A 27764-nucleotide genomic window follows, 5' to 3' on the forward strand; every position below is an offset into this window, starting at 1 on the left:
GCACTAATGTGCACACGCATCACGTTTACAAGCAATGCTTAAAGGGGTTCTCAAAGTAGTTTTACTCATTAACTGCCAGCCAGCTCTTTGCAAAATTTCCTGAAAATTCCTACAACTATGTCCACATGAATAATTGCAATCATCAACATCCCGACAACTTACAAACTCACAAACTACGGCTCTCCATTCTTGCCCTATGAATGCTGCAGCAGGCAGCTCCGACGCTGAAGTTCAAAAGTAACGCCAATTTAGTTTTTCTAAATGGAACTGTACCCTTCTGACAGAGTACGCCTTCCAGCATTTAAAAAAGTGCATTAAATGCATAAATTACGTTTTCAGTAAAAACAAACTACACTGTTAGTGAATAAGGTGAGAATCCAATTTTATTTTATCACAAGTAGAAGGATGTCCCCATTGCAAACAAAATAAATAGTAATGTTAATATAGATTATTGGCCTCTTTTGTCAAAGAGTCTTAAAATGTTTCTTTGGACAGAAATTTAAAACTTTTCAACCATCTTCTTTTAACCCCCATACCACCTAGCCCCAAAATGAAATAAAAGTTAGCCTACCTCTCCATAGTCTCCTACCATTCCCATACCTTGTACAGGTTATTCAATGGCAGCTTTTTATCTTTAAAATAGATCAGATACCCAAATAAAACCCTACCTTCCAGCTGTAGTGAGCTTCCCACTTTATGCCTTTCTCTCCTTCAAATTAAAAATATTTCAAAAAGAAGATGAATTAATATAGGTTTACAAAGTAGGATTTGCTCACTCCTGAACGTTACTTTCAAGTACGTTCTCACTTTTCAAATAGTTTATAATACAAAGTACCTTATCCATTTTTTTCAAAACAAACAATTCTCACAATGTATTTGAAAAGCCAACAAGATGAAATATAAAATTTTAATTTTTACCTACAAGCCAGTCACAGCAGCAATGCTACAAACAAGACTCCAAATCTCCTAATTCCCTTCCCAAGTTTCATTTCTAGAAAGATAAACAGCTAAAAAAAAAAAATAAAAGCTTAAAAACCCCCGAAGCTGCAAGGTCAAACAGAAGGAGCGGCTGCACGTCGTCTTGTCCCGCGGGTCAGAGGTAGTAGAGGCGGTTGGACAGGGACAGGTTGGGCTCCCTGTGAATGCTCTGGCCCACGAGGAAAGCCAGCTTGTGGGCGTACTGGCAAGGAGCAGGGACGCGAATGACGCCCTTGAGTGGAAGAAACACAGAGCTGTTACTCTCCTCACGGTACTCACTAGAAAAGCCTCTGAAAACAGAGCAGCTCCTGTTTTGAAAAATGAAGCTCACCCGTGTGAGCCCACGCCCCCAGGGAGACACACTTACTGGCCAGTTATAGTAGACGTGACACAGTTTGTACGTGAGCCTCTGTATGTGGTCCGGCTTCAGGCCGCTGCTGTCGTAGATGACGTTATAGTGCGTGGGGGAAACACTGCCACTTCTCACTGCCTGGCTCACGATAAAAAAATCATACCTGGAATTCCAAGAGAAAAGCCACATGGAAGGGAGGCTTACCTGTCTGAAAGCGGAAGTTCACACGGGTCCCGTTTCTTACAGTGAAAAGATCCTGTATTCTCATGGAAGCTAACCTCTTCAGAATGAAATGTGCTTCCTTCAAGTCCAGAACACTTGTTGCTCATGGACAATTCTGGAATGCTTGTGTGACCAAGGTTTCAGAAACCACTACTCCTGAGATTTTAAATGCATGTCACTGATGCCCCAGGGCATTCAATCTGTGCTCGGGCTGCCAATCACAGTGGTGTCCTCGAGCCACGCACGGCTGGCAGCCTGCATCCCGCGGGGCACGCTGGGGTGCACAGAGGTCCTGGAGGGCAGCAGCAGCGGGGAAAATCAGAGCAGCTCTTGTTTCAGGCACTGTCGTTCCCAAGATATGCTTTTACCACAGAACCTTCCCCCTCTTGCTGTTCCCACTGTTACTTAACAAAAACCTACTTCACTTTAATCATTAAGGATGCAAAGTAGGTTCTTGGAGGACTTGAGAACCTCCAGGGACAGAAGCAGAACTAGTGCAGGACCCAAAGGGTAAAGCAGACACCAGAACTGCAAACAGAGGAACAGGACATCCATTTTTCCCACTGTCTGGGTAGCAGACAGTCACCTGACCTAGTAAAGCTATAAGGAAATTACCCGTGCAACTTGCTAGGTTCACTGAAACTAGACAAATCAGAACACCACAGTTGACCTACAACAGATTATTAGTGTTTTAGAAGCAGAAGGGTTTCAGACACACGAAACCACTTGCCCTAAAACCGCAGAGAACTCACAACAGAGTTGGGAGTCTGAGTCTCAGTTCCTGGCTCAGGCACATGGCGTCCAGAGTGCCGGCAGCTAACGGGACTGCAGCCCTAGAGGGGGGCTTCTCTGGACGCGGGTAGAGCCTCGGCAGCTAAGTTCTAAATAGCATCTGGTAAGAAGTAACGAAATGTTCCCACACTTCATAATTCAACTTGGGTTTTACCCAGTCCGTTTCCATCAGCTGTCTCCAGGTCAATGCTAGCCCCGAGCTGTGGTTAACAGAGCAGGAGGAGTGTTAGTAGGGAGCGCGGTGGGGTCCCTCGGACTGGTTAGAAGGTCCTGCAGGAAAGGAACTCACTACGTTAGTATCTTAGCCTCTCTGTTCTCCCTCAGCTGATTTCCCCCATGAGTACAATCCTTCCAAAGCCCTGCCATAACTAACACCTGCCTGAGAAAAAGACAGAAATCCCAGATAACGCATCTCAACATGGAAATTTCCATTCCCTGTCGCTGACACAACTGATTCAAGAGAACTAAAAATCTGTACTATCGTTTATGTACATAAAGTTAGTGTAGTGAAGCCTCATTTACCCAAGGTCTGTGCAGGAAGGGCGTTCCACATTAGCAGCTTTGCACCGAGGCCCACACTTCACCCTGATTAAAGCTGCCTTTTTAAAAGCTCCGTCACACTGAAAAAGAGGAATGGTCCTAACAGTGCCCTCTCCTGAGGATGGCGTTAACCCGGACTGACCGAGGAGCTGCCACCTGCACGATTTACAGCACCTTAGGCCTCACACCATAAAAGAGTCTGCGAGGAGCCAGCAAGCTTCAGCACCTGACAGCTGCACCCCTGGGTGCTAACAGCATCGCCCTGTGGCCCCCCTGTGCCCGTGGATGTCCTAGCTAGCTGGCTTTCCTATGGCAAAGTGTAGCTCCAAGTTACATAAAAAGTTTTGTTTACTCAGAAGCCACTTTTCTTATCTGCAATTGTGTTTCAAATGCAACTTTCTGACCTCTGGACAACAACAAAGCATTTCAGATCTAAAAATTTTACTAGGGAACAAGAATCTGAGGATAAGGTTACATGTTAAAAACATACAAAAGCAATCTACAGCAGCAATTCTCACCCTCTGTATGTATAATGAGTGCCACAGACAATAACCCTCTCCCCCCAAAGAACACTGCACAGAAACCGGTTTACCATTTCAGACACGAACAAATCATAGGCTTTAGTAGTATTATGGGATCAAACTAATTGAAGACTTTAGTATTTATCAGAAAGAGAAGAAAGAATAAATGTGTTGAAGTTGATAAAGCAGAAAACAATCTTCATGTAACCGCACAGAACTTACCATTCTGGTCTGGTGACTTCTACGTCAATAACCGTCCCTGGAAGTGGGTTCTGAAGTCTTCCTCCAGACTGAGCAAAAAATCTGGCGTTCACTCGTTTCTTCACCACAATTACCGTTAGTCTTGGGCTTAAAGGTGATGATGATGAATGTAATGACACTGAGTCTGTCATGCTTCCAGGCACCCAATCATTCAGACATTCACATTCCCATCCTCCATTTAAACAGAAACCCCTCTCCCTCTCGAGGCAGAGTATCTGTCCAAGTTGTGAAAGGGCACACCACAGCTTGTGAGGACCTAGACAAGGACCAGGAGTCACCGGGGATGCAGTAAAGGACGGCATGTGACGCGGGGTCACGCAAATGTTCCGTCAACAGACAAGCACACTGCTGGCCCAGCACACGGAAATTGTACATTCAGCATGCTTCGAAGCACACAATTTGGAACACTCCTCAGGGGGCATTTTCTACTAGGTGAAAAATAAGATCTGGAGTCTAAAATTGCTGGTAGGGAAGCTCATTTCAGCAGTGTCCAAGTCTAACCCAGCACTACTGGTTCACGAGGTATCGGGGCTCCCTGTCTCCCTCCCGGGGCCTAGTCACCCCTCAGCTCACCAACATGCTGGCAAGGGACGCACCCTTTACATCCCCTCTGCACCTCACTGCCCAGTGCCACTCTCGGGCTGGTTTCCCTATGCCCAGATGGAGCTCCCCTCCCCCGAGCGTCCAGCACTCCACCAGAAGCCATCTGCTGGCCCCTAACGTGCCTTCTGGCACTCTGGAGGGCAGCCCTTCAGGGGGCAGCACATGTGGGCTGGAATACGTTTCACACCTTTTCTACCATCTCTGAAAGGTTCATTTCAAATCCTGTTCTTGAACACACAGCCACTCCAGAGTACAGGGACTGGCACACGGAAGGCACTCGGGAACTGTGCTGGTGTAACGTACTGGACGTTTGAGAGAGGACCGTTACCAATTCCTGTGCCAATTGGCACCAATCCCTCCATTCCTCCCGTGCCCTTTTCCCAACCAGAACATTAGTTCTCACAGAGCAAAAATACACTTGATTCCAAACTGTGGGACACAGAGAGCTTTACACGCAATGGGATCTGGAAAGTCTGGCTTGGGAAGGTCGTTCACAGTAATGCTATGTGGACAAATGGTCAAAAAGAACTTGAAGTGGGAACTTCCATCTAACAATCAATCTCATTTTGCTCCTTCAGGATAGTCAAATAAGCAAATCCAGAAGGGATAAGGGGGGTGATTTTACGTAAACAGAGGGTATTTGTAGAAATATCACCATCTACCCATGGAAGTCTAGTGCTGCCCAGTTACTGTGGCTCTGGATGTAATAAAGCCAGTCTCAAGAACCAAAAGACAAAGTGGATTTGAGTCTTCTGACATCACAAGAAACAACTTACCAAATCTCAGGACAGAAAGGTCACAAGTATGAAGTGACGTTTCGATTTGTTCTTCTATCAAATATCCTAAATCAGCTAATCCATTATGCATTTTAATAAAAAGTTAACATCAACATTTCAATTAAAAAACAAATACTGCGGTTCTAAGAGTAATTACAAATATTTACATCCAAACTGCATTTCTTCAAAGTGAGAAATCATTCTTGGATATTATTTTACTTGCTACACAACTTTAAGTTTTTTCTAGACGAGTTATCTACCATTTATTGAGTGCTTACTGGGTACTGTATGAAGTAATGAGTTGTTCTTGCGTATTCCTTTCGACAACCTTGGTTAGTTCCTTCCTCATCTCACAGATGAAGGCAACGCTGGGATGAACCTAGCTCTGCTCCCGGGATGCCCTGCACTCGATCACTAATCTTGGCAGTTACCAAGTACAGCACAATTCACAATGTGAAATCCACTTCCTGGGACAGCTGGGTATGCCTCCATCCAAGCCTCCACTTGAAAGCCCTTCCCTGCACCAATTTACCCCGTTCCCTCAATGGGAACTGGGCAGGTAGCCCCAGCAGGCACCCTAGGCTCAGGGCCGCACACTGAGTGTGAACAGGGGTCCTGTTCAGATACTCACCAGGGCTACCATCTCCTCTGCGAGAGCAGTTTCTGCCCAGGCTTCTGGGAACCAAACCCGAAGAACTCAACAAAGTAGAAGAGATGCAGGCTCCACCATGGCCACAGGGTGCTTTCCCCATATCCTAAATATTCAGCTCAACACTGGAAGATGAACGGACACTATGACCTCTACTCTTTACTTTTTAAAAAATTTTTATTTAAAGATTTTTATTTATTTGAAAGACAGTGCACACAAGTAGTGGGGGGGAGCAGAGGGAGGGAGCAGCAGAGGGAGAGGGAGAAGCAGACTCCCCGCTGAGCAGGGAGCCCGACATGGGGCTCCATCCCAGGACCCTGGGATCATGACCTGAGCTGAAGGGAGACGCTGAACTATCTGAGCCACCCAGGCGCCCCTACTCTTCTCGAAAATTTCCTCTCCTCCAGGTGTGAGGAAAAGGCCACTGAGGCTGGACGATGCTGAGGGTGAAAGTGGTAAAAGAAGAGGAGACAAGCAGGCAGCCGCCGCATTGGACGCTCCCTGCCCCTACTGCCAGGCCACCGCCTACAGGGACGGCACTTCCAACTCCGAGAAACACACCCAATAAGGTGTACAAAATTTTAGACACCAAAAGAAAATTAATACCATTATTTTAGTGAGAAAATACAAGCACTAGGATTTTTAAAGATAAAGAGGCCCCTGGGTGGCTCAGTCGTTAAGCGTCTGCCTTCGGCTCAGGTCATGATCTCAGGGTCCTGGGATCGAGCCCCGCATCGGGCTCCCTGCTCTGCGGGAAGGGAAGCCTGCTTCTCCCTCTCCCACTCCCTCTGCTTGTGTTCCCTCTCGCGCTGTGTCTGTCAAATAAACAAAAATTTTTAAAGATAGTAAAGAACATTAACTTCCATTTCCAAGACACTAGAAAATGCTTATTAGTATTTTAATCTGAAACACAATTACTTCAAAAGAGATAAAAAAAAAAAATCCCTGACTTCTTTGAGGACTTACTGGCATAATAAACTCATTTTAAGAAATGTGCAGAATCTCAAAACCAATAAAAAGAGGTCAAACACCTTCACATATAATGGTGAAGCTTGCAAATCTCAGAGACAAAGAGAAAATGCTGAAAGCAGCTCAGGGCAGGAAGTCGGTAACCTCCCAGGGTAGAAACATTACACTGGCAGCAGACCTATCCACAGAGACCTGGCAGGCCAGAAAGGACTGGAATGATATATACAGGGCCTTAAATGAGAAAAATACGCAGCCAAGAATACTTTATCCAGCAAGGCTGTCATTCAGAATAGAAAGAGAGATAAAGAGCTTCCAGGGCAAACAGAAACTAAAGAATTTGTGATCACTAAACAGCCCTGCGAGAAATATTAAAGACGATCCTTTAAGCAAAGAGAGAGCCCAAAAATAACGAAGACCAGAAAGGAACAGAGACCATACACAAAACCAGGGACTTTACAAGTAATAGCAATGGCACTAAATTCATGTCTTTCAATAGTTACTCTGAATATAAATGGGCTAAATCAATGCCCCAACCAAAAGACACAGGGTTTCAGACTGGATAAAAAAGAAAGACCCATCAATATGCTGTCTGCAAGAGACTCATTTTAGACCCAAAGGCACCTCCAGATTGAAAGTGATGGGGTGGAGAACCAATTACCACATTAATGGACATCAAAACAAATCTTGGGTAGCAATTCTCATATCAGACAAATTAGATTTTAAACCAAAGATTGTAGTAAAGGATGAAGAGGAACACTATATCATACTTAAAGGGTCCATCCAATAAGAAGATCTACCAATTATAAATACATATGCCCCCAACATGGGAGCAGCCAATTATATAAATCAATTCATAACCAAATGAAAGAAACACATCGACAATAATACAATAATAGGAGGGGACTTTAACACCCCACTCACAGCAATGGACAGATCATCTAAGCAGAAGACCAATAAGGAAACAAGGGCTTTGAATGACACACTGGACCAGATGGACTTCACAGATATATTCAGAGCATCTCATCCTAAAGCAACAGACTACACATTCTTCTCGAATGCACATGAAACATTCTCCAGAGTAGATCACGTACTTGGTCACAAATCGGGTCTCAACTGGCACCAAAACACTGGGGTTATTCCCTGCATATTTTCAGATCACAATGCTTTGAAACTGGAACTCAATCACAAGAGGAAATTTGGAAGGAACTCAAATAGTTGAAGTTTGTTAAAGAGCATCCTACTAAAGATGATTGGGTGAACCAGGAAATTAAAGAAGAATTAAAAAGATTCATGGAAACAAATGAGAATGAAAACACAACTGTCCAAAACCTCTGGGATGCAGCAAAGGTGGTCCTAAGAGGGAAGTATAGCAATACAAGTGTTTCTCAAGAAAATAAAAAAAGTCTCAAATATACAACCTAACCTTACTCCTAAAGGAGCTGGAGAAAGAATAGCAAATAAATCCTAAACCAAGCAGGAGATGAGAAATAATAAAGATTAGAGCAGAAATTCATGAAATAGAAACCAGAAGAACAGTAGAACAGATCAACAAAACGGGGGGTTGGTTCTTTGAAAGAATTAATAAGACTGATTAACCCCTAGCCAGACTTATCAAAAATAAAAGAGAAAGGACCCAAATAAAATCATGAATGAAAGAGACCACAACCAACACCCAAAGAAATAAAATTATAAGAACATATTATGAGCAACTATATGCCAACCAATTAGGCAACCTAGAAGAAATAGATGCATTCCTAGCAACATATAAACTATCAAAACTGAACCAGGAAAAAACAGAAAACCTGAACAGACCTATAACCAGCAAGGAAATTGAATCAGTAATCAAAAATCCCCCAAAAAACAAGAGCCCAGGGCCAGATGGCTTCCCAGGGGAATTCTACCAAACATTTAAAGAATTAATTAATACCTGTTCTTCCAAAGCAGTTTCAAAAAAATAGAAATGGAAGGAAAACTTGCAAACTCTTTCTATGAGGCTAGGACTACCTTGAGCCCAAAACCAGATAAAGATCCCACCAAAAAGGAGAATTCCAGACCAATATCTCTGATGAACATGGATGCAAAAATTCTCATTAAGATATCAGACAATAGGATCCAACAGGACATTAAAAGAATTATTCACCACGACCAAGTGGGATCTATTCCTGGGCTGCAAGGATGGTTCAACATCCACAAATCAATCAAATACACTACATAAATAAAAGAAAGGACAAGAACCATATGATCCTCTCAATAGATGCAGAAAAAGCATCTGGCAAAGTACAATATTCTTTCTTGATTAAAACTGCACAGTGTAGGGATAGAAGGAACATACCTCGATATCGTAAAAGCCATCTACAAAAAAGCGCACAGCGAGTATCATTCTCAATGGGGAAAAGCGGAGAGCCTTTCCCTTAAAATCAGGAACACCATAAAGATGCCTACTCTCACCACTATTGTTCAACATAGTACTAGAAGTCCTAGCCTCAGCAATCAAGACAATAAAAAGAAATAAAAGGCATCTGAATGGGCAAAGAAGTCCTCAAACTCTCAGTCTTCAGAGATGACATGATACTCTATGTGGAAAACCCAAAAGACCCCATCCCAAAATTGCTGTAACTCATACAGGAATTCAGCAACAGGATATAAAAATCAATGCACAGAAATCAGTTGCATTTCTATCCACTAACAACGAGACAGAAGAGAAATTAAGGAATTGATCCTGTTTATAACTGCACCAGAAACCATGAAGATACCTGGGAATAAACCAAAGAGGCAAAGGATCTGTATTCAGAAAACTATAGAACACTCATGAAATAAATTGAGGAAGACCCAAAGAAATGGAAAATTGTTCCATGCTCATGGAGTGGAAGAACAAATATTGTGAGATGTCTACGCTACTAGAGCAATCTACACGTTTAATGCAACCTCTATCAAAATACCATCAACTTTTTTTCAAAGAAATGGAATAATCCTAAAATTTGTATGGAACCAGAAAAGACCTCAAATAGCCAGAGGAATGTTGACAAAGAAAAGCAAAGCTGGCGGCATCACAATTCCGGACTTCCAGCTCTATTACAAAGCTGTCATCATCAAGACAGCATGGTACTGGCACAAAAACAGACACATAGATCAATGGAACAGAATAGAGAGCCCAGAAATGGACCCTCAACTACTATGGTCAACTCATCTTCGACAAAGCAGGAAAGAATGTCCAGTGGAAAAAAGACAGTCTCTTCAACAAATGGTGTTGGGAAAATTGGACAGCCACCTGCAGAAGAATGACACTGGACCATTTCCTTACACCACACACAAAAATAGACTCCAAATGGATGGAAGACCTCAGTGTGAGACAGGAATCCATCCAAATCCTAGAGAAGAACACAGGCAGCAACCTCTGAGACCTCAGCTGCAGCAGCTTCTGGCTAGACACGTCTCCAAAGGCAAGGGAAACAACAAAGGCAAAAATGAACTATTGGGATTTCATCAAGATAAAAAGCTTTTGCACAGCAAAAGAAACAGTCCACAAAACCAAAAGGCAATTGACAGAATGGGAGAAAATATTTGCAAATGTCTTTTATCAGGTAAAAGGCTAGTATCCAAAATCTATAAAGAACTTATCAAACTCAACACCCAAAGAACAAATATTCCAGTCAAGAAATGGGCAGAAGACATGAACAGACAGTTTTCCAACAAAGACATCCAAATGGCCAACAGGCACATGAAAAAGTGCTCACCATCGCTCGGCATCAGGGAAATCCAAATCAAAACCTCAATGAGATACCACCTCACACCCGTCAGAATGGCTAAAATTAACAAGTCAGGGAACGACAGATGTTGGCGGGGATGTGGAGAAAGGGGAACCCTCCTACACTGTTGGTGGGAATGCAAGCTGGTGCAACCCCTCTGGAAAACAGTATGGAGGTTCCTCAAACATTTGAAAATAGAGCTGCCATACGATCCAGCAATTGCACTACTGGGTATCTAACCCAAATATACAAATGTAGGGATCCGAAGGGGTACGTGCACCCCAATGTTTATAGCAGCAATGTCCACAATAGCCAAACTGTGGAAAGAGCCAAGATGTCCATCGACAGATGAGTGGATAAAGATAATGTGGTGTGTCTATATATTACACACACACACACACACACACACACACAATGGAATATCACTCAGCCATCAAAAAATGAAATCTTGCCATTTGCAGAGATGTGAATGGAACTAGAAGGTATTACGCTAAGCAAAATAAGTCAATAAGAGAAAAACAATTATATGATTTCACTCATGGGCATTTGAGAAGCAAAGCAGAGGATCATGGGGGGAGGGAGGGAAAAATAAGATGAAAATAAAAAGGGAAACAAACCACAAGAGACTCTCAAGTCTAAGGAACTGAGGGTTGCTGGGGGGGGGGGTGGGTAACTGGCTGAGATGGGCATTAAGGAGGGCACTGGGTGTTGTATGCAAGTGACGAATCACTAAATCCTACCTCTGAAACGAATAAATACGCTACATGTTAAGTGAATTTAAATAAATTTTAAGTAAACATTAAGTTTTAATTGATGTATCAATTAAAAATAAAAAGAATGTGTAGAATCAACACCTAGAATCTGGCCACAGAAGACTTGGAAGTGCCCTCCAATTCAGCTAGAAATAAGAAGCAAGATCTTAATGCCTGCCCCACAGGTCAATAAAATCACCCTGAGCCCAAATATAGTCAGTCAACAGGTTCCAAAATCGCTCATTTCTGTAACAATACCAAATGCTGGCTAAAAAGGTCTGACAATAATAACCAGTGTTGCAAAATATGCATGCGCTAGCACACAAACAGGCCTCTCGGATTTCCCGAGTATCCTTAAAAATCAGATTCACACATCTTTATGATGCATTAGTAAGCTCTTAATACCACAGTCCCTGATCTCAGCTTGCTCACAATCTGACAGAGCAGCAAAATGTAACCTACTGGAACGGCAGTCTGGAGTCGGTGTGCGCTGTCACTGCCCCATGGCACGGACGAGGCAGTCTGTAGGAAAGCGGAGGAGAGCCCAGTAGGGGTTTAGGGGCGCCAAGCACGCCACCCTCGCACGTGCACACCATCCAAGAGAAGAAGTAACAACGTCTCCTAGGAGACTAAACACATGCCAACCATCTTACCTAGATCAAGTACCAGTCCCGTCAAGTTCACAAAGAAATCAAACAGGTATTCATTGTACCAAGAAATCAAGAAAGAGTCAATTAAGATGGCTTGGAATTTATTCTAATAACCAATTCTGTGGATGCCTATATACGTACTGGAATTCTCAGACGCCCACACGTCAGGGCTTTAGGTGTGAAAGATGGCAGGCAGAGAGTTGGCAAAAGTGTCTTCATGGGTCTTTCCTCTCCTTGAAGGGAGGGACCCTCTACGTGACCATTCTGCATGTCCAGCCCCTCCCCCTTCCACACCCTCAAGCCTCGCTACACCCCTGAGGTTATTAGGCTCTCACTTACCTTTGCATTTGGGAACACTAATTTCAAAGATAAAAAGGCATACTTTTATAAAGAGAAAATGCTTTACAGTTTGCATGCTTACTTGTAACCTCTACCAATGGATTTTAGGCAATCCAAAAACTGTGGTACTTCGTAGTTAACCAGTGTTTTCAGCTGACCATCTCCTACACCATCCCGATACACGATAATTCGACTAGGCATGTATTCATTGCAGCTATTCCAAGCCCTCAGAGCAGCTGAAAGCAAGCCAGAAAAGTTTTAAATCAATCAACACAGAATAAAAACAGTGTGTTGCTATCAAATTCTGCCCAGAATTTCAACAACATAACTTGAGGATAATTTCTTGAAGACCCCAGTTCAGAGACCAGGATGGAAACACTATAGGAGACTAACCTTGCAAGCAGACTTTGAGCCCATCTACAAGCTCTTGTCCTCGATCTTGAAATACACAGCGAGAGAACCAGCTGTTCAGAGAGACCAGGACGAGGGTGAGAACGGTACTGTCTACAAGTTGCTCCTTCTGAAGCACTTTGCATTTATTTCCTCAGCAGCTTGTAATGTTTAACCCTTCTCAAGATACCTGCTAACATTTCCAAAACTTTTTGAAATCTAAACAGAACAAGACACTCATAACAGCACAAACGAAGCTTTATTATAAATCAATACCATAATTCCCTTGCTGAGGAAAAAATAAAATTTAAACCGTAATATCTAAAGACAGATTGTAGGCTTACACCTTAGTACACACAAGGAGCCCACTTCCTGCTCTGCTCTGTAGAAGACCTCTATTACAGATTTCACGCTTGTGGAAGATGTAAGACCTAGAGAAACACACCCACTAGCAATATGCACACACCAATATACCTCTAATTTCCATCCCTTCCTATTCTTGAAAATTCTCTTAGTTCTAAGAAGAGCACTGAAAAGTAATGCTATATGTTGAAACACAAGTGACTGGGTAAACTGAAGTGGGTTTTCCAAAATAAAGTCAACACAAAAACTTTATAATGTACATGTCAGCAGTCAAAAAAAAATTATTAAAGAAGTTTCAGGGATGGTTGCATTTAATGAGATACACCCTCCCCCAAACAGAAATAATCATAAAATAGCCTGAAACTCAATCTGACTACTCTAGATTAAGGGCCAATGAACAAAGTCGAAAACAGCAGGGTAGCTAACTTCTTTTACTTCCCTAACTTTCTTACTTACCTAATGTAAGAGAAGTCAACGGGTTGTAAAGAAAGAAGGAACACAACCCCAAACCTCAAGCCTTGCAGAGCCCCAGAACATCGGCCCTGCACGCCCACCTGCTCCTGCCATGTCTAGCAGTTAATGCACTGCCACACACCCCTGCACTCACCGGGTCATCCCTTCATTGATACTTGCAACAAATCCTGCAATTGACCTCCGTCCAGCTGTGGTATCATGGTAACAGTCAATGCCAACTATCATCGCCAGCTTCAGCTTTAACAAAAAATACTGTAGTTTTAGATACAACAGAATACCAACAGTATTTAGAAAGTAAATCCATTTTTCTCAAACAATGAAAACTTTTATGTACCAGTTAAATCAAACTTACAGGCATATCAACCCTCCAAAGCTCCCCTCCCATCTTGCAATTCATCTGCAGGGCGATCTTGGTAGCAATGGCCATGACTGTCTGCTGCTTGCCAAGAGTCCGGGCCACCACACACTGACTCGGAGTAGGGCAATCTGTACACAAGTATTTTTTAATAGCATCGTATTTGTCTTTCCGATTACTTGACAACAGACAAACCACCTGAAACCAAAAGAATGTTCTCATTACAAAGAATCAGGAAGCTGAGGAAGCTCAAGGAAGAGAACGGGAGGCAAGCCTGCCCACTGGGCATAAATGTCAGACACGGTCTCTGCCACAGAGCTGACAAGCAGCATGCTCACTGCTAGGTACTGCCCACTCCACTCACCCAGCGACAGATGCTAATAAAAGGAAGGAAACCATGTGAAGCCGATGACTCAAAACTGACCACCATGAGAATTTAGTTAAATATGCTCTAGTACCAGCTTGGAATAACTTAGAGATAGGGAACAGGACAAAACTAGTGATAACCTACAGGTGGACAAACAGAAGATCTTCTACCATACTCACAGTTCTCATCTACTGATCTAGGATCATGGCTTTTTCACTTTTAAAGCTCTGGCTTGAGGCCCTGATCACACTGTGAAACTTCCCAGTCCATGGGACAGTTCTGGGGACCAAAGAGAGTGCCTCATCTAAACACACTCCTGCCGGACATGGGAAGATGTCAGAGCACAAACTTCCAGGTCTGAACCGAGTGAGCTCTGGGGATCTACTGTACAGCTTGGTGAGCACCGTCAACAATGCTGAGCCATGCACCTGAGAGGGGCTCAAGCTAGATCTGAAATGTTCTGGGAACTAAACAAGTCAACCTGTAATTTAGTGAGCTGACGGAGGAGGGAGCTAGCTGTGATAATCGCTGTGCCACAGACACAGGCACCAAAGGGTCCCACCGTCCACCGTCCACTCCCAGTGTCGTTTGTCCATTACGTCTCCACACTGGAAATCGACCAACCAGTTCCTGCCCATCCAAGTGTGTGTTTAGAGCGGACTCATTGCTGAGTTCTCCCAGATTCTTACACTCCCAGAGTCTTCCCTCTTTTCTCGCGCCCCCCAACAAAGGTCACTTTGCCGTCCCAGGTGTCTTCACTGCTGCAGACAACGTAATACTGCTCTGCCTGTGGCACTGACGCAGGAGATGAAGGGCTAGAAAGCGAACAGATTAGTTGAAGCCAATTTACTTCCTAGCTTTAAAGCAACATACATGTGTTGTTTATCAGTTCATCTGCCTTGGCCGCCTCCTTACTTATTCGGTGGTACGTGTGCCGAACAACTACATACTAACTTCTGCTCGTGCGCCTGTTCCCCATGGAATTTCATGGAACTAGAGCCTTGGAATCCAAGTACCTCTCAGATGGCTCTGTGCCCCCAGCCCTCCTTCACCAACCGCAGCCACACGACTGGAGCCAGCATTAACAGCGCCATCTGCCAGAGGTGAGGTCTGTATTTTCTGTGACCGGCTTGTGAACCGAATTACAACTTTTCAAACTCCAATTCTAAGATTGACAAATGCACTTTGTAAAACAAGTCATTCCAGGACAACTGCCTATGTATCAGCTACTTACTATCTGGGTATCTGATGTAACCTTCTGCTGTAAGACTCTCAAATAGGCTTCAGTTCGATCATCCACTTCAATCCTAGAATGGAAACTCATTATCCAACATTCAGAAAAAGTAATGAAAAATGTACCATGCATAAACAATTTCCCATAGATTATCACACATGAAACACCTCTGTATAAAATAGAAAATAAAAACAAGAGTGGCCATGTAGGCAAAAGGTTGCTTCTAACGCAAACAGCAAAATAAATAGTCCGAGAAACAGTGCTGCTTGTTTTCCCCCCATTCTCAGTTACTGAAACACGTTTCTACATCGATGACAGGGAAGGGTATCAGATCTTTAAACAATCTAGTTAATGTGGTTAACATTTTTATCACTTTGGCATTCCCACACCCTCCCAATGACTACTAATCAATTTTCAGAGTAGAAATGACTTGATACACTTACATTATTGCCTTTTTCATTTGTATGCCCATGGCTGGTGTAACTTTAAACAGATTCTGTATCAGTGAATTGGCTGCTTCGTAATTTCTTCGAGTATAGATCAACAGCCAGTTGTCTAGCGGCTTAACACTAATTAATGGTGCACCTCTTGTTTCTTTTGACCAATCTGCATATTGTGGATTGTACTCAAACTAGAAGAAAGTTCAGAGACACCGTGAATTCCGCTGTATGTTCTCAGTGGCGAAGCCAAACAGTGTGTAACAAATATACCATGGCATTCCGACCCTTAGGGCACTACTCTTCCATCTCGACTCCAGGGACAGACAAAATGCTGCAGCGGGGGACAAAGGTACAGAGTGTGTCCGAGGATGATGGGACCCTGTCACAGCTGGTACACAAGTGCTCCTCACCCGAGCCCTCCCCTCGGTGCTTCCTGCGCCCTCCTTCATCCTCTAAGACGTGACAAGGACAGGCGTTATACGTCCCTTGTGATAAAGACACAAAACAAACTTACGGCTTGGAAAGTTAGGCAACTTGATGGAGGTGTTGGGTACTGAAAGCAAGCAAGGCAGAAAGCTAACCAGCTCCAAGCACTGTGATGTGGTGCGAGTCCTAAACCCCCAGTGCTTCTTCCGTGTCCTGCCCACCTCCCCCACACCCGCTGCACAGGGGTGTGTACGCTGACCATTTCTACAGAATAATAAACACAACTGCTGTTAAGACATTAAGCTACGTGGTTGTGGTTAGGCTGTTGTTCCTGCAACACTTAGAAGGCAAAAGGGCAGTTTTCTATAAACGGATTTTTAAAGTTCGGGCACTTGCAGTGCTGCCGTTACACAAAAATGTTTTTACAATACTCGCCTCCCTTTTCTGAGGAGAACACATAAAAAGCATCACAATATTTACTATATAACCCTACAAATAGTCCAAGCAAAAATGAAGCCAAATAAATTGGAAGTTTTCTGATAAAAGATCACTTCAGTGGCAGATGAAATACCGACCCGATCACTTACAATTCTTCTATACCTTAAGTAATTCTGCTATGAGAAACAAATTAAGCCAGCCTTCAGTGAAGTCTCCCCGTTGACTGTGAGGACCAAGCTACAGGCTCCCCCCATGCCCGCCTCCTTGCTCCCAGGAGTTGACAGAGTGGCGGTGGGAGGAGAGGAGAGGTGGTTAGGAACGCAGACTGCCACGTAATGGGGTTTTCCTGCTAAATTTACTGTGAACCAGACCCAAATCTGATGGGATTGACAACTGAAGAACTGCCTTACTGTTTTTCCACCTTGGTGAATCTTTTCTGCTTGCAAAATTCTTCCTGAGAAGGACAGTAAGTTGGAGTCAAAGGTCAAACCCCAGTCTCGAAGCTCCCTCTGAACATTATCATCTCTGTAAATTTAACATATTTACGTACCACTCAATGTAAGCAAACACAGCAAAAAGACAACATGCAAACAGAGATCCACGCCACCCTATGATACGTTTCCCTGTTTCTCTCAGGACTGAAATCCCAGAGAAAACGCCAGGAAGAGAGACGGGCTCTCCATTTCTCCCTCGTGTCCCTGTGTCTCTTCAGGATAGACTTTAACTTACAATTCTGATGCCCAAACTACCTCCCCTTCAAAGTAAACCCCTCGATATTAGAGAAAATAAATTTGTCCAAAATATTTCACCTTCTGCTTTATTGCCTTTTGCTAATAGAACTAGAAAAGGCCATGGGCTACAGAGTTTAACTTAATATTCCCTGACAAAGAGCAGGCTCACCTAGAAACAAAAAGAATCCACCCCAAATACTGCAAATACAAAAAGAAAACAAAGTAACTTTCTCTCACTCCCCCAACCCACGGAAAATAATACAAAACCGGATCCATGCCCCAGCGGGGTGCAGAGGACTTACTTATGAATATAATCAATGAGTCTTCCCACTTCACGCTGCCTTTGTTCTGGAGTCAGTCTTGTATGAACAGCTAAGTCTTTCATCACGTTAAAATCATTACGCATCTTATCAGTTAGACCTTCAAACAAAACGTTGAAAGCTGTGTCACTAGACAAACAAGGATCACATCTCAATATCTGGAGTGCAAACTGGTGAAGAGGGAGGGAAAGTGCAAGGAGAGGAAGCAGCAGGAAGGGCTTTTGCGGGGGGGGGGGGGCTCCTAGGAGAGACGGGGAAGGCAGCCCCACCACAGCGGTACCTGTAAGATAGCACAGTTCTGGAATGAGCATCGCAGGTCCCGGCATGCTGCCACCAGGGCCTCGCCTTCTCTTTGGTTGGCTCACCAGAACAGGCTGCTTCAAGTCGGTGATTTCTTGGTTGTATTGCTAGTTAAGAAAAGAAGGTATCGCTGTTCGTGTAAATGTCTTAGTAATAGATCAGTGGACCAAGAAAAAGGGATTTTTTTTTTTTTAATTGAGAATTGATGCCAACAGCAAAGCTGGTATAAGTATCCAAGTAAAGCTTCAAAAGTGCATCTTCAATCCTACTAGAATAGCTTGATTTACAGGTGTTACTGAGCACCTCATCTTTCTTCCCCAAAACTTAAAAGAGTCTCACTGTCCTTGACCATCTAAATTCTGAGTTTAAGTCACAGTTCACTTAGTGATTTTTTTGGTTTAGAAACAGAAGCCTGTGTATCTCTGGGTCCTTAACGACAGAATTCCTCCAAAACTACTAGTTATTACAGTGAGAAGTGGTGTAGGAAACAAGCCCTGATGTAACAATACATGAGGTGAAGGAAGAGGTTTGCAATGCCAGAGAACATTTTAAATTAGGAAAAGTTTTTACAGAAGGCAGAAGGTGAATTTCAATTCAGTAGTCTTTTTATTTAAGAGATTTGACAAACCACAAGGGACTCTGGACTCCGGGAAACAAACTGAGGGTTACAGAAGGGAGGAGTGGGGGATGGGGGCAGCTGGGTGACGGGCGTTAAAGATGACGTGGTGAGCACTGGGTGTTATGTGCAACTAATCAATCACTGAACACCACATCAAAAACTAAACTAATGATGTACTATATGCATATATGATACAGGATAAAAAAAAAAAACAACCCAAAAGCCAACAACAAAGAGATTTTATTTATTTGAGAGCGAGTGAGCGTGAGAGGGAGGACGGTCAGAGGGAGACGCAGACTCCCCGCTGAGCAGGGAGCCCGACGCGGGGCTCGACCCCAGGACCCTGGGATCATGACCTGAGCCAAAGGCAGACGCTTAACGACTGAGCCATCCAGGCGCCCCTCAATTCAATAGTCTTCAGATTCCCCACACTCAGTCACTAAGATAAGTTTTCACAACTGGTAAAAAACCAAAAAACAACAACTGCTGACTTTGGTGAGTTCACATATGCGTAAGATGGCTTGTGGGCCGCAGGCCTCCAGCCCTGGAACCAGGACAGGCTTCCTTGTGTCATCTCCGCCAGTTTCTGGCCCCATGTTCTCGAGACCCTCTTTCCCAGCATCTCCTGTACGCTCTCTTTTCACTTTCAGAGGAGAGAGGGCACATCTGCACTCAGCACACGGGGGCTGAGCACCGTGACGGCCGTTCACCAGCAGAGGAAGAAGTACTTCCTGTCCTTATTCCCACCCTAGGCCCAGGTCCAGGCCACCTACCCTCAGGAACTAAGAGACTGTGAATTCTAGTCTGTTCTGACTTTGTCCTATACTGAACTCTTTACCAACCATTCAGGGGAAAAAGCTCATTTTCCTATTTTGGGTAAGGAAATTTCAAGAACCCTCTTATCTGAAAGCTGCTCTGTGTGCCCACACTACTTTTTCATCACACCATCTTCTTTATCGGGGTCCACCCACTGAATGCCCCCTCCCTTGCACGTCACTTACTGGGTGCACACGCGAGCAGGAGTGTGGGAGCGGAGTCAGATGCATCCCTACGTCCGCCCTATCTCACCAATGGGCCTTCAGTGCGTGGCTCCTTGTTATACAACTCAGGGACCCCCTTCCTACATTCTTAGGGCCCAAACAAAAGCCTGTCAGTTCTTTTAACATCTTCCCCTACATCTAAAAACCTAGTACTTTCACTTGCACTTAACAATACTGTCAAACCTTTTCTTTTCAAAACTGACCATGATCCTCCCTTTCAAAGGCCCTTCTCTCTCCCACTCTGAGTGCTTCTTAAATATGATTTTTAACGTCGAACATCCAAGCCATCACTTACCAGGAAAACTGCATCTCTACTAGGAAGTCCCAAGAAAGCTGTGATTCTTTGAAACATTTCAACCTCACCCCATCCTGACTGACTCTATCTACTAAAGATGCCCAGTCAGCCCTGGCTGTGAGAGAAGTCTTCCAGCAACAATCATCTGGGCTGAGACTAAGCCTAAGAACACGAGTCAGGTGTGCACAGTGTCCCAGGCAGCAGGAGCCTGGGGTCAGAGGAGATGGCCAGGGCGAGCAAGGAGGCAGGCGAGCACTGGCAGGCAGACAGGGGCTACGTCACTCAGGGTCTCACTGGACACACACCAGTGCACGTCTGTATTGTGCGTAGAAGAAAAACATCAGAACTGTAGGAGTTTGAAAGTGGATCAGAAAGCAGGAGAAATGCAAACTGAGACCAGCTGAATGGGCACGGGGTCCGCACAGCAGAGGGTGGCCACTCAGAGGAGGAGGGGGATGGAGGCATTTCAGACGGCAGGGCCACCGGCATCGCTGCAGGTGAGAAGAGGCATGCAGGTCTGAGGCTTTCACTACCTGTTATGCACGTGTTCACGCACTCAGACACCTGAGTGCCTTCCAAGGCACTAGGGGGACAGAAACCACAAAACCCCTGACCTTGTGGAAGTTACAGTCTCTGCGCTGATCAAGAACACTGCACACGGGCCAGGTCAGCGGCCAGAACTCATAAAGCGTTGGTCACATGGAAGGGGTCTTTGAGATGTGCAATTACTGAGAACAAGCAAGCTCAGACATGTCTGGGCTAGAGCTAGAAACCTGAGAACCGTGAACATAGCACAGACGAGCCTGGAGATCACCTAACAAGTTAGTATGGAGTAACTGGGGGTGTTCCAGGCAGAACCTTGAGGTATGTCAACCAGCAGAAGGCCACTTAGGAGTAAGCTGCCATGTAAGACTCACTGCTAGTCAGAGAAGGAGAACCTCCCCTGGCCTGGCTTCAGGTGGAAGCCAAACTTTCCATGGGTGTCTCCTTTGCAATTGCTGTTGATATATACTGATTCTTCCTGTCCCGACAGTGATTAGGAAACTACAGAAAAATGCTCATTTCTCACAGTAACTCACACACCCAGAAGGAATCTAGGTTAAACATGGCTGGGGTCCTCAAGGAGTTAAGAGGGTGAAAATAGTGGTAGGGAAATCAGACTGAGATGGCCCCTGGCCTGTTTTCATTTTGCCCAAAAGAAGAGCAGCTCTTAATGTGGCTTCTCAGAGAGTCATTTCCCTCCAGAGTGCCATCTGACCTTTCCGTTCATAGCAGAGCAGCTGAAGCTCAGGCAATAGTACACAGTACAAACACATTTCAAGGCCACCAGTCTGATGTGTAATTCTCACATAAGACACAAATCTATAACAGCTTCTTTATCCAGCTTTTTAAAAATAGGAAACGTACTTAAAGTGGGGAAAAAATGAGATAAATCTTAGCACTTAAAAGACAAGCATTAAGATTTTAACTGATTCATGTTTTAGAAATACTCCTTCTGCACTTGTAACCGAGAATATCAAATGGAATGCAACTTCCTAAGGACACGGGGCCAGATCTGCTTATCCCTGAACAACAACGTTAGTGTGTGTTCTGATGTAAACACTGTACTTTCTTCTAGTTGGCAGTAGGTCTTTCTCGCTATTTACCTCTGCTGTTTTTTCAAGGATTACCACACCAACAGCTAGAATCATCTGTATGAAACTAGGATTAGAAAATCACACAATAAACTGATCTAGCCTATATGAAACAAGGTGAATTTGTCCATATGTAAAACAAAAGTTGAATTAACCCACACACTAACAATGAAGCAGCAGAAAGAGAAATCAAGGACTCCATCCCATTTACTATTGCACCAAAACCCGTAAGATGCCTAGGAATAAACCTAACCAAAGGGGTAAAAGATCTATACTCTGAAAAGTATAGAAACTCATGAAAGAAACTGAGGAAGACACAAAGAAATGGAAAATTGTTCCATGCTCATGGAGTGGAAGAACAAATATTGTTAAAATGTCCATATTACCCAGAGCAATCTATACATTCTATACATTCCTATCAAAATACCATTAATATTTTAAACAGAGCTGGAACAAATAATCCTAAAATTTGTATGGAACCAGAAAAGACCATGAAGAGCCAGGGGGATGTTGAAAAAGAAAACCAAAACTAGTGGCATCACAATGCTGGACCTCAAGCTCTATTACAAAGCTCTGATCATCAACAGTATGGTACTGGCACAAAAACAGACACACAGATCAATGGAACAGAATAGAGAGCCCAGAAATGGACCCTCAACTCTATGGTCAACTTATCTTTGACAAAGCAGGAAAGAATGTCCAATGGCAAAAAGACAGTCTCTTCAACAAATGGTGTTGGGAAAATTGGACAGCCACATGCAGAAGAATGAAACTGGACCATTTCCTTACACCACACACAAAAATAGACTCCAAATGGTTGAAAGACCTAAACGTGAGACAGGAGTCCATCCAAATCCTTGAGAACAGAGACAGGAACTTCTGGCTAGACACGTCTCCAAAGACAAGGGAAACAACAAAGGCAAAAATGAACTATTGGGATTTCATCAAGATAAAAAGCTTTTGCACAGCAAAGGAAACAGTCCACAAAACTAGAAGACAGCCGACAGAATGGGAGAAGATATTGGCAAATGTCTTATCAGGTAAAGGGCTAGTATCCAAAATCTATAAAGAACTTCCTAAACTCAACACCCAAAACACAAATAATCCAATCAAGAAATGGGCAGAAGACATGAACAGACTTTTTTTTTTCCAAAGAAGACATCCAAATGGCCAACAGGCACATGAAAAAGCGCTCAACATCGCTCGGCTTCAGGGAAATCCAGATCAAAACCTCCATGAGATACCACCTCACACCAGTCAGAATGGCTAAAATTAACAAGTCAGGAAACAACAGATGTTGGCGGGGATGTGGAGAAAGGGGAACCCTTCTACACTGTTCGTGGGAATGCAAGCTGGTGCAACCACTCTGGAAAACAGTACGGAGCTTCCTCAAACAGTTGAAAATAGAGCTACCCTATGATCCAGCAATTGCACTACTGGGGTATTTACCCCAAAGATACAAATGTAGGGATCCGAAGGGGTACGTGCACCCCGATGTTTATAGCAGCAATGTCCACGATAGCCAAACTGTGGAAAGAGCCCAGATGTCCATCGACAGATGAGTGGATAAAGACGTGGTTCATATATACAATGGAATATTACTCAGCCATCAAAAAATGAAATCTTGCCATTTGTGATGACGTGAACAGAACTAGAGGGTATTATGCTAAGTGAAATAAGTCAGTCAGAGAAAGACAAATACCATATGGTTTCACTCATGTGAAACTTAAGAAACAAAACAGATGAACATAGAGGACAGGAAGGAAAATTTTAAAATAAGATGAAATCAGAGAGAAAGACAAACCATAAGAGGCTCTCTTAACTACAGGAAACAAACTGAAGGTTGTTAGAAGGGAGGCAGGTGGGGAGATGGGTAATTAGGTGAGGGGCATTAAGGAGGGCATGTGATGTAATGAGCACTGGGTGCTATACGCAACTGATGAATCACTAAATTCTACCCTCGAAACTAGTAATACAGTATATGTTAACTAAATTGAATTTAAATTAAAAAAACAGAGTTGACCCATATGCAAATTTAGCAGATCTGATGCTGAGGATGTAGTCATCTTTAACCCCCATCCCTGGGTGAAGTTAAAGAAGAAGTGTTCATTGCAGAATATGGCTCAGTACAGTAAATTTGTATTGTTCATTACCAATTACCGTGTTTGTCCTCCACAAGCTTAAAATCAAATACAAGCTTTCACTGTACTGGGAAAAAGGAAACAGGACCAAGCCCTTCTCGTGTGATAATGAGCTAAACTATGCTACGATTGCCTTAATAAACGCATTTATATACAGTTTTCAAAGCAAGCTGTTCCTTGTGTACAAGAAAACCCTACTGAAAATAGTTCACATTCTTCCTAAGGCCTAAGTACTTCACACGAAAAAGATAAAGTCAACATGACATTCTTACCTTCCTGTAGTACTCTAAGAAACTGACTTCAGAACCATCGGCTTTCTTAAAGGTACTCTTTGGATTCTGGTCCCAGTCAATGTCATCTACTCTGTAGGTCTTATTGTTATATCTGTGGAACGGTTGAGACTTCTTAGGATTTGATTAGAATGGTAGAAAGGGTACTGAGGAGAGACCAGAGGGAGATAGTACGTAGTCTCTACAAAATAAACTTCCAGATCCCTTAGTAACGCATGACGTCACGGGAAAAGAAAGGGAAGACTTCTTAAAGACCATGCTCGATGGGTGGGGGGGGGGAACAAAGAACTACTAGAAAATAAAACAAAAAAAAGGACAGAAGTCATTAGATCTTTGTCCTTTTCAAAGGAGCGTTCTCCCCGACGACCTGCGTCTTGAGAAAGGTCACAAACACCCCTTCCCCGTTTTCATGCTGTTCCCACTCCACCACCGTAAACCCTACTTTCTAACAGGATGGAATAGAAAGCTACAGGATCTTAAGACTTGCAAAATGATTATTCCGTATTTTAAAAAGCAGTCTTACTTGGTAAGAACAATTAAACCTATTAGTTCTTTAGAAACTTGCTCTTGAAATTTATGTTCTTCAGTTTGATGATATAAGTTGAACATGAAATCTAACACGGTTTCACTGCGAAGGACTTTATGACTGACGTCAGTGCAAAGCATGATGTTGTTCTCGTATTGAAGAATAGAGGTGGTGAAGCCAGGCCAGATCACCAACCTGTCAAACAGAATGAGCGCTATAAAGTGACCCCTATGAAGGACGCTAACAGGTGCTGTGTATATCAAGTTGTGTTATTCTCCTTTATTAACTAGGTCTAAAGTACAGAAGTTTTCGGGTTGAGTAAATTTAGTTATTTCTAGGTTTTACATGGGTCCAGATAAAGACCCCTCTTTTTAACATCCTCAACAATGAACATCATTTTATAGTATAATAATTTAAGTTCCACTTTGAATACACTAACTTTATTAAACGATTTTTTATGTTGGTAAGACATGAAAAAGTTGCCAGTCTAACTGAAAGCATCTGTAGTTAGTATAATAAACCTAAACTGTGTGTGCTGCACTTGGGAACTTCTGAAACAATCCTCATTAGCTCATAAATTTTGTTCCCCAAGAGCAAATACAAACAGTGTTGGACAACTCTTCACGCTTCCCTAGTGACAGATGAATAGCATGTGATTTTTTTTTTTTTAAATCCAAGTATTCTAGGATGTCTCCTTTAAGTTAAATGTTTACTTAACATGATGGGTACCATTAATAGCCACAGTAATAAATCTGATTATTTCAAATTAGAGCATCGCTCAAAGTCTGTGATTAATGCTGAAGGAACAGAAAGCTTCCATTTCATACAAACCTATGATTTGGAATATCGATTGGGTCACTTGGGTTATAGTAATTCCGTCCAATTTGCTGTAAATTCATGATCTTCAAGAGCCTAGAAATTGAAAGGTCAGAAGAGAGGAGTAAATACTGGTAAGTATCTCTAATGCACAGGGACTCACCACACCAGTCTTTCAACTCTTCTCTAGGTTTTCAATTTTTCTTAGTAAAATGTTAAGAAAACACTAACATACCTCCTGAAGATAATATTATAGAACTGCAAACAAGTTGGTGATGTAGGTGGGAGTTCATTTGTTAAGGTGATTGTTATCCTCACATGCTCTCCATTTCGGGTCTGACTAAACACTTCAGTAACCTGAGCCAGAGCAGTGGAAAACCAAACTTTCAATTGTTAAAAGAAACTAATAATCCCAATTACATAACTCCTGCTAGTAAGGCAACAATGAAAAGTATGGAAAAGTTTTAAATTAAAAAAAGAATGACTATGAGAAGAGTGTTTACGGGCCCATGTTATAATCGTCATCAAGTTATTCAGGTAGGTTTGAAATGAAACAACAATACCAAAGTCCCCTCTGGGTTCATTATACACACTGTAAGACAGAAGACCCCTGGAGTTCCTCTAAAAGCTTTGCTACATTGTGGCAGTTCTGCTTTGAAGTGGAAATCCTTCATCACCCTCTCCCCAACCCAACATTTTAGAATAACCTTGTGCTGTAGTCTCTTAGGTAAAAATAGTATTGTTCCATCAAAAGCATGACACCTTCCAATTAAATCTTCATGTTGAAAAAGAAGAGCTGAGCGGAGTCTTCTGGCTTCCATCAGCGGGTTATAGTCAATGTGATACTGATACAAGGCCCACTGGGGACGGGACGTCAATCGAAAATGGTTAGTGCTCAGCCTTACTATAATACCTGAAGAACCTGTAAAAGCGAGTCATGTTTCATTAACACAATAACGAGTTTATTCTTCCCTGAAATCTTTCCTACCATGACAAGGCAGACACAGTTCTGTAAGCAAAAGGCTAAGAATAGTATACGACACTGAAGTTCTCGGATATGACTTTGAGGATGACTATCCTCTCCAGGTAAGTTGCTATAAGCACACGTTTAGGAATAAAGCCTCCTTAGACCAAGTAATTTACAACTAGAACCAACCAAATCTCTCTATGGCAAAAAGTTTTAAAAGAAATAAGTTACGTAACACTTAGTAAAACACTTCAGTGCAGCTGAAGACACTGATGACCTATTTCATCAGAGCCGAGAGAGAGAGGGAAATGGAAAAGCCATGTAGGATCCTGACCAAACGTGCCTTTTCTTCCTACTGCTGCATCATACCAGTAAGTATGTAAAATAAAGGGCTTCAATTCAGTGTCCTGTGTACTGGAATAGTAATCCCAGGAAACTGCATTCTTGATAATTAACCCACCTGTTTTTGATTCTTTAACATGGTCCAGGTTCTGTCTTGTATTGACACCAAGATCATGAAAGTCTCTACGACGACCTCCTCTCTCTGCTAACGATAACTCCTGAAATCCAGCAGATATCTGGCGCTCTTAAAAAAAAAAATGATATCCTATGTCACATGAAACATGAAATAAAGAATAATGAAATTAATTCCCAAAGTACTACATGAAACCTGAAGGCTACAGAGGTGCTACAGATAAGACAGGAGTTCCATCAGAACGTTTTATGTATCTGCTAGCCAAACAGAGTACCTTAGCTATGACTTCTATAAAGCCTCCTTGCCATTGCCCCAGCCAAACTCAGCTGCTCCCCTGTAAGACATAGATCCTTGTAAAAAACTAAGACAATTGGGCCTGTGATTCAAAAACCCAGGAGCACGCTTGTTGACTGGGAAATCATTATTCTGTACTGTAAGTTCTGATAACAACCTAAGACCCTAAATAGCAGTATTTTTCAGGGTTTTATGATGCACTTATAGCTGTAGCAATTGGTGGTTCATAGGTTTTAATGTGTAAATGTCTAGAGTGTCATTTCCCCACTAATTCCCTTAAGAACAGATGGGATCGTCCTGTGCGTACCCCATGTGTATGGCCACCATGGCCTAGTGGGATAGGTTAGCTAGCAGTTCATGTGGTTTCAAAAGCTGGTTATAATTTCCAAAATTATTAAATCCTTCAATTTGTACAACATATGAAGTCTCTCCTATCAACAGTACGATGTGGCCAAAGAATGAATGTGGGCTTTGTCGTCTGTGTTACAATTGTAGCTTTCAGTTAACAGGGACCACACCTCAAGTACCAGAGACTTTAGTGGACTTCCCAATCTCTCAGTCTTCTTTTTAAAAATTAGTTTTTAGAGTCATGTACCCAATGGACTAGAATTCCACCTTCCCTGCAGGTAAGGACGGCCTGAGAGATTTACCAGAAGTTACTGGATCACCCTCTGGGAAA

The 27764-nt window shown here is 43.0% G+C and overlaps 1 protein-coding gene across 3 annotated transcripts in view; it reads right to left on the reverse strand.

Annotated features, from left to right (window-relative positions):
* Positions 1-27764, reverse strand: part of PIWIL1 (piwi like RNA-mediated gene silencing 1) — a 34468-nt gene continuing 6704 nt past the window's right edge. The window contains exons 3-20 of one of the 3 annotated variants that reach the window (XM_027577543.2): positions 26777-26902; positions 26057-26209; positions 25585-25706; positions 25365-25445; positions 24531-24728; positions 23990-24101; positions 17969-18095; positions 17671-17788; positions 17048-17162; positions 15777-15964; positions 15334-15406; positions 13730-13930; positions 13511-13614; positions 12544-12614; positions 12233-12386; positions 3628-3753; positions 1346-1493; positions 4-1210 (exon numbers count right to left, since the gene is read on the reverse strand). In XM_027577543.2, coding sequence (XP_027433344.1) covers positions 1094-1210; positions 1346-1493; positions 3628-3753; positions 12233-12386; positions 12544-12614; positions 13511-13614; positions 13730-13930; positions 15334-15406; positions 15777-15964; positions 17048-17162; positions 17671-17788; positions 17969-18095; positions 23990-24101; positions 24531-24728; positions 25365-25445; positions 25585-25706; positions 26057-26209; positions 26777-26833 — 2265 coding nt within the window. In that variant the 5' untranslated portion in view covers positions 26834-26902 and the 3' untranslated portion in view covers positions 4-1093. Of the gene's footprint in view, positions 1211-1345; positions 1494-3627; positions 3754-12232; positions 12387-12543; positions 12615-13510; positions 13615-13729; positions 13931-15333; positions 15407-15776; positions 15965-17047; positions 17163-17670; positions 17789-17968; positions 18096-23989; positions 24102-24530; positions 24729-25364; positions 25446-25584; positions 25707-26056; positions 26272-26776; positions 26903-27764 lie in introns of all 3 variants that reach the window. The other 2 variants (XM_027577541.2, XM_027577542.2) reach the window with 2 other exon arrangements.

The sequence above is a fragment of the Zalophus californianus genome, chromosome 14, assembly GCF_009762305.2.
Source record: "Zalophus californianus isolate mZalCal1 chromosome 14, mZalCal1.pri.v2, whole genome shotgun sequence".
In the NCBI taxonomy this organism is placed as follows: Eukaryota; Metazoa; Chordata; class Mammalia; order Carnivora; family Otariidae; genus Zalophus; species Zalophus californianus.